The sequence below is a fragment of the Ictalurus furcatus genome, chromosome 21 (genome assembly GCF_023375685.1).
Source record: "Ictalurus furcatus strain D&B chromosome 21, Billie_1.0, whole genome shotgun sequence".
Taxonomy (NCBI): Eukaryota; Metazoa; Chordata; class Actinopteri; order Siluriformes; family Ictaluridae; genus Ictalurus; species Ictalurus furcatus.
The window spans coordinates 3,264,653-3,277,514 of record NC_071275.1 but is presented as its reverse complement, the minus strand read 5'-3'; the positions used below and the strand labels follow the sequence as shown (position 1 = coordinate 3,277,514).

The window sequence follows — 12,862 nt, the reverse complement described above, 5'->3', positions numbered from 1 at the left end:
TTTTTGGTTAATAGCATACAAAATAAAATCAATTTTAAAAATCTGCATTTTTTTTTTTTTTTTACTGCATTCTTGTCAGAAACAGGGGCAGTTACTGGAAAATCAAAATTAGTGTCGAACATGTGACAAGCATGTGTAATTAACAGCCAATTATGGTGCAATATGCATATGCAGGTCATGCAACATAAGGAATGGGCTGGGGTGCACAGCCTTAGAGGCATCTCCAATGTGTATAATGAATCTGGATTTCTAGATAAACGTGTAGGTGTCTTAGTGCATTTGTTTTGTTGTTAACCAATCGTTTATGTCTAACTGCCAAATGAACCAATTTATCATTTTCTTTAGAACATGCTTTGGTTGATTTTAAGACCTTTATGTAGAAGGACAGACTTGTATCTTACCAGAATTTTCGTAGTATAAGCACTGTTGAGGGATATGGCATTGACCAGAAAGTCAAGAGTTTTCGGCGGGACTGAACTCGGGTCTGGGATTGTTTTATAATGAACATCGCCAACGTACAGCTGCACCGCTGTCATCCTGTTAGTAGTCAAAGTGCCTGTTTTATCCGAGCAGATAGCAGTGGCATTGCCCATGGTCTCGCAGGCATCCAGATGGCGTACCAAGTTATTATCCTTCATCATTTTCTACAAACATGCAATAGCAAATCAATTAAAATTCAGGGAACAAATGCAGAATAGTGCCACATAAAACGATCAATTATAAACACTGCTAACCCTATAATACACACATAAACCATGCATACCATATAACAAAGCACTGGGAGAAATCTGTAAATAAATGCATGTTCTACCTTGACAGAATAGGCCAAGGAGATAGTAACAGCCAGAGGCAGGCCTTCAGGAACAGCCACCACCAGCACTGTGACACCAATGATGAAGAATTTCACAAAATACTGAATATAAATCGGAGTGCACTCAGGGAGCCAGGGCCTCTTCTGGAGAACAAAGTTGTCAATGGCAAAGTAGAGCACCAGGATGATGACCGTGATGGCAGACATCACCAAACCTAAGGAATCAATGCATCGTGTATTGTGAGAACAATCAGCTAACACTAGTTGTGAGCATGGATCAAAAATACACCTTATCTTGTTCATACGTCCAAAAAAGCAGTAAGGACAACATCAGTTGTTTGGACATGGCAACTCTGCGTGTTAGGAGTGCTTGTGTATTATAATTTGAATGCAGCGTATGGCACTGCAACCATTTATTTAAAAAAATAAAATCAACAAGATATTTAGAAATACTGATCGATTGTTTTAAAGAAGGGTTTCCTCAAAGTTCCTCAAATAATGTCGTACACTGTATTCTTGAATAATAGGTGAAATATAGCTGTGTTATGTTATGTTATAATGAACAATAACTGGTGAAATATAATCACTTTTAGAGCCTAACACGGAGTTAAGCAGGTCACTAAAAAAGAAGCGACCAATTTCATCCCATCTGTAAAAACGTAAAAAAGCACCTGCTTTGCCGATCTGCACAGCCAGCTTTGTCAGCTTGCCCTGTAGCACAGACTTCTCTTTTTTTGACACATTGGATTTTTTTTTCTCCTTGTCATCGGTTTCTCCGCCCTCGGCACTTTTCAGTGGCTGCATCTCCATCGCTGCTGCTCCATCCTGCTTCTTCACTGTAATAATCAGAGGGGATGAAACATCACTGCGAAGGTCAGACTGATCTCAGAAGCGCTGAGTCACAGCTTTCCCGATTATTATAACCGGCGCATCTTGCTCAGTGCAGCCGGTGACAGACCGCATGAACCAGACTTAAATAAGTAATGTAGACCTTAATTCAGAGATTTGCTCATTTTTCATTTCTGTTGGACAAAAACGATTTCAATTAAAATAACACAATCAAAACTTGCAGTTACAGCTGAAATCGTTTTGATTAAATTGCTAAATTATTAAAGATTCAATTTAATTATATGAAACTGAAGATTTTAATTTAAATGAGAATAATATGATCAGACTTTCCATTTTAATTTAAATGCAAATTAAAATCACGATTCAAGGGGGAAAATGTTTACCCAGATTTCCCCTGTGGTTTTTCAGCTAAGGCTACGGTTTTCTACTGAAGTTTTGTAGTTATGAGGAAAATGTACCTAATGGAACTCTATCTTACCCCCAAATATTTCCATATATACACTCACATATACCTCTAAACTCATTCAGTTGGGTAAAGTAAGGTAAAAGATTATATAACATTTATTTATTTACTATGGCACAGAAATCCATTACTTGTTTACATTAGTCTCTTTGCCCCAAAGGCTTAAACAAAGACATCAAGCATGTCTTGGTTGACTGACTATACAGTAATTAGAGAAGGCAAACACTGAGTTCAATTGTTTTGTTGTCAAACCATTCGTTTAGGAACATGTCAGTACCTGTGGTAATATAGATAATGCTCATATGAGCTACATGTCAGGCAATACAAGAAATAGGTTTAAATAAAACATGACACTGACCGCTCAAATTCAGACCAGACAACTTGAAAGATTCAGAAACGGGCTTCTGAAAGCAGGACTCATTGAGAAGCAAAAATTCACAAGGTGACTTCAGTTGAGTATAAAAATGCATAGGTAAAGAAACACTAAACTGAATGTCAGTCAATCCCCAAAAGGTAAACAGGATATACAATAGGTAACCAGGCCCTATACTAATAATATACTCTTTGAAAGTCTGAGAAAGTGAACGTAACCTTTAAACTTTAAATATACACTATACAGCCAAAGGTTCGTGGACCCATGACCATCACACCCATGTGTGCTTGTTGAACATCCCAGTCCAGATTTAGTTCCCCTTTGCTGTTATAATAACCTCCAGTCTTCTGGGAAAACTTTGCACTAGGTTTTGGAGCTTGGCTGTGGGATTTGCCTATTCAGCCAGAAGAGCATTAGAGAGGTCAGGCACTGATGTAGGGTGAGGAGACCTGGCATATAGTCAGTGTTCTAGTTCAGCCACAAAGGTGTTCAGTGGGGTGGAGGTCAGGGATCTGTGCAGGACACTCAAGTTCTTCCACTTCAACCTTGGCAAACCATGTCTTCATGGACCTCACAGGGACATCGTCAAGTTGAAATCTTAATGTGTCAGCATACAAAGATATTCTAGACAATTCTTTGCTTCCAATTTTGAGGCAACAGCCTTCAGAAGGCCCACATTCGACTGTGATCATCAGGTGTACATAAACATTTGGCCATATAGTGTAAATAAACTCTCTGAGGTTAATATTTACATAGTTTTTACCTTTGGGGGAACACAAATATACTTGTACAGTACATTTTCCTCTGACAGTGTATGCCACTGTAAAGCATCACTATATTAAAGAAAAGATCGATATAAGGAAATGTGCTGTAGTTTCAGAAACATGAAATTCTTTGAAAAATGTCTTTCACTCAAAAGAAAAGTATGTACAAGCTGTCGAAGCTAACCTCGTTTTCAATATGATCTGCACAAAACATCCCTACAACTGTCTTGCACTTGAAATGTGCCACTGTAAAAATGGCAATATCAGTTTGATGACTCTATTGGCAAGGATTTTGCTCCATAAAGCAATCATTCAGCTAAAAATTAAATGCATGCAACATTTCCTTACTTGAAACGTAGTCGATCAGCCAAGACATGTTTAGTGTCTGATGCTTGCTTCTTTAGTTTTCTACTACAGTGACAGAGTTTTGTACTAATTAATTGCATGTCTAAATCATTTCCACATCAACTCACCACAAAATGCAATGCCTCACTACTACCATAAAATGTCTGTATAAAATAATCCATCTATCCATCCATACATTCATTTTCTGTACTGCTTATCCTACACAGGGTTGCAGGGAGTCTGGAGTCTATCCCAGGGGACTCGGGGAACGATGCGGGGGACACCCTGGACGGGGTGCTAACACATCGCAGGGCACGATCACACACATCCACGCACCCAGTCATACACTATAGACAATTTGGGAATGTCAATCAGCCTACAACGCATGTCTTTGGACTGGGGGAGTACCCGGAGGAAACCCCTGAAGCACGGGGAGAACATGCAAACTCCACGCACACAGGGCGGAGGCAGGAATCTAACCCCTAAAACTGGAGGTGCGAGGCAAACGTGCTAACCACTATACCACCGTGCCCCCGATGTATAAATCAATCATAGATATAAATATACAAAACTGATTGGGACTACTGTCTGTATAATTATCTGAATAATGTCATAAGAAAGTCTGTTTGAGATTATGGAAGAAGCGTTTATAAGTGAGGGAATGCTAATTTAGGAATGCTGCCTTTGTAACACCAGTGTAGAACTAAAATAATCTTCAGCCACCAAACATATTTTGGCTTACAGAGTACATAAGGATAAGGTCTGAATTAAGTTTTCAAGATATGTTACAGTTTTAGCCAATTGGCTCTGTGCTTCACTTTGGATACAAGCATCTGCCAAATGACCAAAGGTGAATGTAATATGTCAAAGTGTCCTGATGGCAATCATAAAGAAGTTTATATAAGCATAAACTTTATTTTCACCGTTATTTTCATGACTCTCCTATAATCAACTGTATATTCCATACCTTCTTTTGTTTTCGTATATATATAAAATATGTAAATTCTCTTTCTCAGTACCTAGTTATATAGACACCTGGCTTGAATGCTTAGTCAGATCACTGCATGTTGATTTACTGTAGCTTCCATTCGGAAGGATAGTATTTCCACAACAACTTCATTACACATAGTCTCAAAAACCATAAAACCAGCCTCTTTTATAATGACAGAGAAGTTCTAGAATATATCCAGTTCCAGACAGAGTGAGACAAAAAAAAACTGATCATTGAGATAATCATTGAGATCCTGGCACACTCTGAAGAAGCAGCAGACAGAATGAGTAGCGACAACACTGAAAACACTGAAATCTGATTAATGGGCGGCATCAACAGCGGCAGTGGACGGGAATTTAAAAAAAGAAGAAATAAACCAGCTGTGAGAGCTCAAAGTGAAAGTAGGTTACCTTTGGTCTGGTTGTTCTCCATATTTCCATCCTGCATTTTACCTACGATGGAGACATACGAGACACGGAACAAAAATAACAGAGAGCAGACAATAAAACATTCATCACAGGGACGCAACAGTGAAATCAAAATAAAAAAGGAAGACAGAAGATGAACATTTCGTCAACATCTCAGTGACAGTAACATACATAACACACAGTTGTATCATAATGATGTATTGAAGTACAGTGTGGGATTTTCGCATGACGGCTCTGCCACCTGACGTTTAAAATTCCTTCAAAAAATATTCAGTGCGCCAAAAAAGTAAAAGCACTGAATATTCTGCTTTAGGGCTAAACTTTGGTGAACACTTTGGTGTTCATTTGCAGAAGATGTCTTATAGTGCTTTTCCACCGACATGGAGCCACTGTCTGATCCAAAACCGATTCGAGCGAGATGAATCACAGCTGACAATCAATCAATCAATCAATTAATTAATTGCTACATTTTGGTCCCCCTGACATTATAGACCCTGTTCCACTGGCTGAAATAACCCACATGGTGCTTATAGAAAGGTCATACGAGTCACAAATCGCTCATATAGACTAATATGAACTGATAAACATGTTTAAAGAATGTTGAAATGAACATCGCGATATCTGTGTGACCTGTAAACCAATAGTCTGAGGAACAAACAATTTACTGGCAACCGAGAAAAGCTCTATGGTTGATACCGTGTTAATTTTAACAAAAATTTATTTGGGCAGCTACATCTTCAGAATAAAACCAACGGCTGATAAGTATAATGAGTCGGCAGATAGAGTTTCTAAATCAATAAATAGATAGTAATCTGGCAACTCAGACTTTCATGCAGTGTAACTGTCTAAAGAACTGGCCTGTCGCAAGGAAATGCGAGTATAAATCCAGACAAAACCACATTGTTGGGATTCAAAGATCACATAATTAACCAAGCACTCAGGGCGAAGAGGCCATTCCTCTCATCCTGTCACTCAGAGTGACTAAGCTATTAGTTCACGTATCCAGAATAGGGCAGTTCAGAAGAGAGTGGCAGTTCAGACACAAAGGGGAATCTGAAATGCCTAGCTCTCCCAGACTGATCATTTTTGCATGAAGACTTAGCTAGTAAAACTGGGCATTAGGTATACCAATCTGGGAACGGTAACTGGCAATACAATATAGCGATCTATAATATATCTTTGTGCTGTTTAGATATTTTCAAAGCCAGAAGGAAAAACCTCTTCAGTCTGCATTAGGAAAAAATCTCTATAATTGGTTCCCTGAACCAGAACCGGCTCTATGTCGGTGGAAAAGGGGAAATAAGTACCAGTTTCAAAGGATTTCATATCAATTCATATACAAATGTGGTTCTCAAATTTTGAGTGGCAGAAAAAAATATAGTAAGGGTTTAAGGTTTAGTATCTGTTCGCCACAGAATATCTGAATTTTGTCTAAAAGCAGAGCTTTTGGACAGTTTGTACGAATTAAAAAAAATTCCAAGTTGATGGTTCTCATTTCTGATTTGGCGTTACACATGGAAATGTACTGTTCCATTATGACCAAAAGTTTAACACATCAACTGCAGAGGAAAAGCTATTCAGATATTCCATGGACATATATAACACGCAAACATGACAACCATGAGGGACAGAGCAACAGTACACAACCACACAGGACATGCAGGAGAGACGGACAAAAGGATGGGCATGCAACACCACGGATGAAGGGAGACTAAACACTAAAAACGTTCAGGAACGGAAGAGGAAAGTAAGATTGTACAAACCAAACGATTGAAATTAAGTACCAACAGCCCTATGTTTCGTTTATTTCACTTGGCTTGTTCGGTTCTAATCTTGTATGAAAGTGTCTCAAATGTTGGTCGTATCTACTTCCTATTCTTACTACAATGTCAGCCATTTTATGAACAGTCACCAATGCTAGAACACTCATATTCATTGGAAGTATTAATACGGTGGCGTTTCAGTAAAAGTACTGCTACCCATAATGCACTGTGAGCATATGTTTAAATGCATTACTTAGAAATGGCATCTGTACTCACAAACAAAGTCCTGGAAGTTTTGGTTCAGTACCCTCTGATTTTTGGTACCTGGTCAAGACCGGGCATGACTGGGTGGAGTTACTAATAATAACTTAATATATAATAATGTTTGTAACTGATTGTTATGAGTACCGTGTCACACAACATGTGAGCTCAAATAAACAGACAATTGGTTTGCTCTTGCTGTTTTATTTTGTAACCTTGACAGTTGTGCTATATAAGCTCGATGAATTTTACATCATAAGCCAAAGCCAAAATGAAAAACTTCAGTTTTCTGATTATATAAGGTGGCAACAGGTGTCAAGGTTATTAGTGTGTTGCTTCTGTCCTTATAATGCTATTTTTTCATATACTTTTCAATAATTTGTTGGAATTACAATGTTTTTTAATCGTCACGGTGCACATCTTTGTTGTTATGAATGTCGTCTCTCAAGGGAGCAAAAAAAACAAAAACAAAAAAAAAAAACTAGAATCCAATGTTTTGTTGGGTTCTGACCTATTTGACCTTCAAAATTTGCACAAAGAAGTCATCTTTCTGAAGCTTAAACCTTTCAATGCACATGGAAGTCTAATACCTGGATCAGATCAAATCCCTGTGTCTGATCACACTGCAGAATGGGGGTGGGAGATATGAAAAGGATATATCATGACACTTGATGTGTTTACAATACAGGACAACACGTTCAATAGAGTTATTGTGACATAATCACCATATTGGTTTCATTCACTGCTACTGTAAGAAGCGAACCGATTCAAGGAAAATAATGTATCAGGCAATCACACGAACAATTCTAGTGAATTTCTAATATTACAACAGTAGATTACTGACAATGGCAGTAGAATAATCTCCTTCAGATACTTGTTTTTTTTTTTCAAATTGTGCAGCATGATGGGTAGCCTGGGTTTACAAGGCCAGAGCTTAATGTTTGAGATTGGTTGAATCAGCTTAATTTATCATGTGACATTTCCACTAGCCTCTTCTTCTTTTCTGGCAACATACTGCTTAGGAAGAAATATCAGCAATACTCATACAATCAAACAGTCTAGCGATTTCTAGTTACCTAAATACAGCCAGCTAGTTAGCTTAGCTAATGTCATTGTTACTTTTCCAGAAGTAGGTATCTGATGTTAAGTAGCTTACATTGGGTAAAATATTATTGTGATATCGTATGACCAAATTTAAAGGCCAAGTGAATTGGATATTTAAACAGACAATATTAGGCACTGCAGAGTAAAGCAGAACATTCAGGACTGGAGAATGTGGAAAGTGGGATTTGGTTTAATGCATTGGAATTTGATTGGCTTGAGAAAATGAAACATGGAGTCAGATCTAGACAGCAGTCAATCATTGAAAGTGGAGTTAATTTTGTGCCAAAAGTTGGAAATGAAATAATAAAATCCACAATTAAATATTAATTATCAAAATGTAATAGCAAATACAAAGAATAAAAATCAAAATCTAAATAAATTTTTCAAAAAGAATACTTCTGATTTATAGCCTGGCTAGCTCAGTTGGTAGACATGGGAATCTTGATCTGGGTTCGATTGTGCGTTTAAGCCCCACGCTGGGCGCCAACCCCAGCCACTGTGGTTGTACAGGTGCCCTCTTAGTGCCAGTCCCAAGCCCAGATAAATGAGAAAGGCATCCGGCATAAAACCTGTACCAAATCAGTATGCGGACAGTGGAAGGTGATCGGCTGTGGAGATCCCTAACAGGAAGTAGCCAACGGAACATCAACATTACTTCAGATTCACACTCTCATTTTGCCTTAATTTTCTATTTGTGGATTTTTCTGATGCAGGTTTTTTTTTTTTGCTTCTAGAATCACTCCTGCTTCTGTAATCTTTTTTTGCTCCTGACTTTTGGCGTATTTTTTTTTTTTTTTTTACATGGATCTTAGAAGATGATCTTTTCCTTAAGTCTCTCTTGGTCAACTGATTTTGGAGTGGGAGGAGCTCTGAAATTTAGCCATGTCCACCCAATCAAAGGAGGTGTGTCCTCTGACAGGGACAGGGCAGAATCCTCAGCAGCAGTGAAACTGTATGTTAGTTGCAACTAAAAAGCTGATGAATAATAATATGAGTAGCTATTGAATTATTTGTAGATGCATTTCACACATTTCTTTATCATACAAGTGTCTTTTTTTAAATAATGGCCCTGTGAACTTTTGTTTGAAACCATTTCATACAAAAATAAGTGTGATATATTATTATAATAAGTTAAATAATTTGCTTGCATCCAATAGTCTCAAAGGCCATGCTCAAAGGGCCATTATTTAAAAAAAAATCCAATTTAAAAAATCTTCATACAGAGTATTTCTACAATATATGACACATATTTTCATAAGAAATTGTCAGATTCTTTGGGACATTTTGAGAAGGAGGAGAAAATGGTGTAGGAAAGTGTACACAATATTTGTGTGCCTCATCGTGCCATCTACAGGCGCAAGATCATAAGACCTGGACCTTTTAAGGTGGAATGGAAAATCCACAAAAGAAGCCAGCTTCAGCCTCGTCACCTAGCTAACATTAGCTGTTTAAACTTCTACTCAACTGGATGGTATGATAAAGAAATATGTCTGAATGCTTATGTATGAACTGAAAGCAATTCAGTAGCTACTCAATTTATTAGCCACTACAATACAGTTTCCCCATTGCTGAGCACTCCATGCCCATTCTGCCATGTCAATGGCAGCACCACCTTTAATAGGGTGGGCATAGCGAACTTTCAGAGCATCTCCCTCTCCGAAATTAGTTGAACAATAGAGATATAAGATGGACGCCTTCTTCTAAAACCCCTGTAAAAAATACGCCAAAAGTCAGAAGCAAAAAAAAAAAAAGAAAGATTGCAGAAGCAAAAGAAAACTGCATCAGAAAAATCCACAAATAGAAAAAAATAAATAAATAAATATGCAAAATGAGTGTGATTCAGAAGTAATCTTCTTTGAAAGAAATCTTTTTGATTTGATTCTCATTACTTGCATTTGAAGTCTGTTTTTTTTTTTATATTTTGATAATTAATATTTGGCTTGTGAATTTTATTATTTAATGTGAAATTTTTGGTACAATATGAAGTCCATAGAGAGGAGGCTGAGGAGGAGACGATCCTTTCTAGTCAGCATTGCAGTGATAAGAGCAACCAAGCTGACTCAGCATTTTCTGTCCGATGAAAGCTAGGTGTTGGGGAAGGACAGGTGAAACATGACACGATATGATTAGTCATTTTTTTGTATGTGAACATTGATGTAAAAAAATATGAGGCTATTTTAGTGGCAGGCAAAACTGAGGCATGATTAGTGATGAATGCAATGTAGCCAAGAACATGAGCTAAAAAGATCAGGTTTGATTTCATGTTGTTGTCAAGCTCTGGCCATGTTGACCCACACTTGTTGTCACTTGTATTTCAGCAAAGCTGCATTTGCTGTAGATTAATAAAAATGAAAAGCACCCTTAATCTGTAAATAAAGTCCTGCCCCAAACATCTGCAGCAGAATTGACTCATCTATTTGAATCTGATTCATATTCAGCTTGCTGCTGGAGTTCCTCCTCTACTGTAACACTTGTATTCAGATATCTATCACTACCCAAAAAAGAAGAAGGAACAAAAGGAGAAGTTCACAAACTCAGGGTGGCATGCAGCAGGACGGCTGTCTGGAAAAAAAGGCGTAAGTCATGAAAAAAAAAAAAAGAGAAGAGGAAGGGAGGAGACAAATAGAAGGATGAAGCCATAAAGGAGCGACAGAGGTCTTCTCAACCTACCATTGACTAGGGTGGCATTACCAGGGGCATTTGCACCTGCAGCACCATCGGTGGCTATAGTTGCGATGGGGTGGGAGGAGGGATGGGAGCAGTCTAGCGAGTACCAAATGGGCAAAAAAAAATAAACAAATAAATAAATAACAGTGAACAAAAATAACATGGTTAAGAGTGTTGTAACCACGATTTAATACAGTTTTAATATGCAGCTTTCAAATGAACAGAGACTCTTAAGCAGGGGTCTTCAATCTTATCTGCAAAGAGCAGGGGCAACTAATGGCTTTCATTCCAACCAAGCAGGAGCCACACCCGATTTACTTGTTTAATCAGTTCATCTTAGTCGCCGATCAGCTAGTAAGTGTGCCTCCTATTTGGCTGCAGCGAAAGCCTGCAGACACACCAGCTCTTTGCGGATAAAGACTCCTGGTTGAAGAGAATGGCGCCATCAACGAGCAACACGTTCAAAACACAACATAAGACACATCACATATAACATGGGCAGACATGAAACAGAACTGAAGCACAGAACAACATCATGATCAATGGCACAGAAAAGTGAGGATTGACCAGATTTCAGAGACCAGACCAGTGTCAGCTTGCTAAACGCTACAATTTGTTGTCTATTGTTGATGAAAATCGAGTACTTATTACATACGCAAGAAGATACACATGAAGTGACTATTGTTATTGCAGTACATGACCACCTATGATCTAGCTTACACCATGTTATATAATCACATTTCATTGATACTAGAGTTCAGAAAACTTTAATCAAGAGGCTTTTGTATTTTTTTTTGATAACTTCAGTCAGCTCCAGAATTATTGGCACCCTTGGTAAAGATGGTTAAAATTGTCTTTGTGGTTAATTAGCTTAATCTCACACTGAAAATATGAAGAAAAAAAAAACTTTAATTAAAGTAGGTTCCTTATATATATATATATATAAAAAAAAAAAAATTAGAAATTTTTAACAAAACTGCGTTTCACAATTATTGGCAACCCCTAGAATTTCTTTAAAAAAAAAAAAAATGCAAATCACATACGCTCCTGTCCTATTTGACTTTTTTAAGTTCCCGTGAGTATTTCCAAACACTTAAATCCTCATCCACGGTGTCCTGGTTCACTGGGCTTTAAATATGAGGTGACACAGAGGCCAAATTTCCTTAATAATTCATTAACATAGGCAAGATTACAGAATACACAAATGAAACGAGACAATAGTGTGTTGACCTTCATGAAACAGGAAATGGCTATAAAGTGCATCTAAAAGTCTGCCCATATACACTATTAGGGCAATAATTAAGAGGATTACAAGAACCTGAGCTGTAATGAATCTGCCTGGATGCCAATTTGGAGCCATGCACAGGATCGTTAGAATGACAAATGATTTTCCAAGGATCATGACAGAAGACTTGCAGAAGATGGTAGCATTCTGGGGTTGCAAAGGCCTCAAATCTACAATTAGCTGCTACCTTTCATGTCAAAAGTCTAATTGGGAGGCATGCCAGAAGAACGCTTTTTTTTTTTTTTTACACTTAATAATGAATCTAAAGCCTGGAGTTCACTGGATCCTGACTGGACCAGGATTCTATGGTCTGAAGTAACAGAAAAAGAGGGTTATTTGGCAACAATCAAAAATAGAGGGGTTTTTTTTGGCAGCACTCAAGGTATGGTGGAGCATCTGTGATGTTGTGGGGCTTTTTTTTGCCTCCAAAGGCCCAGAGGTCTTTGTAGGTCCCCCTCTGTAGGGCCCCAATGTGCCACCAAAACAGCTCTGACCCGTCGAGGCATGGACTCCACAAGACCTTTGAAGGTGTGCTGCGGTATCTGGCAACAAGTTGTTAGCAGCTGATCTTTTATGTCCTGTAAGTTACGAGGTTGGGCATCCATCGATAAGTGACACACGCACCCGGTCATCCAGATGATGTAAAAGAAAACATGATTCATCAGACCAGGCCACCATCTTCCATTGCTCCGTGGTCCAGTTCTGATGATCACGTGCCCATTGTAGGTGCTTTTGGCGGTGGACAGGGGGTCAGCATG

General features: G+C 38.2%; 1 protein-coding gene across 21 annotated transcripts in view; it reads right to left on the bottom strand.

Annotated features, from left to right (window-relative positions):
• Positions 1-12,862, bottom strand: part of atp2b2 (ATPase plasma membrane Ca2+ transporting 2) — a 170,693-nt gene that overhangs the window by 28,719 nt on the left and 129,112 nt on the right. For 17 of the 21 annotated variants that reach the window (XR_008388899.1, XR_008388901.1, XR_008388900.1 and 14 more), the window contains 5 exons: positions 10,823-10,915; positions 5,007-5,048; positions 1,483-1,647; positions 812-1,026; positions 402-644 (listed from right to left, as the gene is read on the bottom strand). Coding sequence is in view for 17 of the 21 variants with exons in the window: in XM_053653369.1 (XP_053509344.1) it covers positions 402-644; positions 812-1,026; positions 1,483-1,647; positions 5,007-5,048; positions 10,823-10,915 (758 nt within the window). In the remaining 4 variants the exon portion in view is untranslated. The remainder of the gene's footprint in view (positions 1-401; positions 645-811; positions 1,027-1,482; positions 1,648-5,006; positions 5,049-10,822; positions 10,916-12,862) is intronic. The other 4 variants (XM_053653382.1, XM_053653373.1, XM_053653383.1 and 1 more) reach the window with 2 other exon arrangements.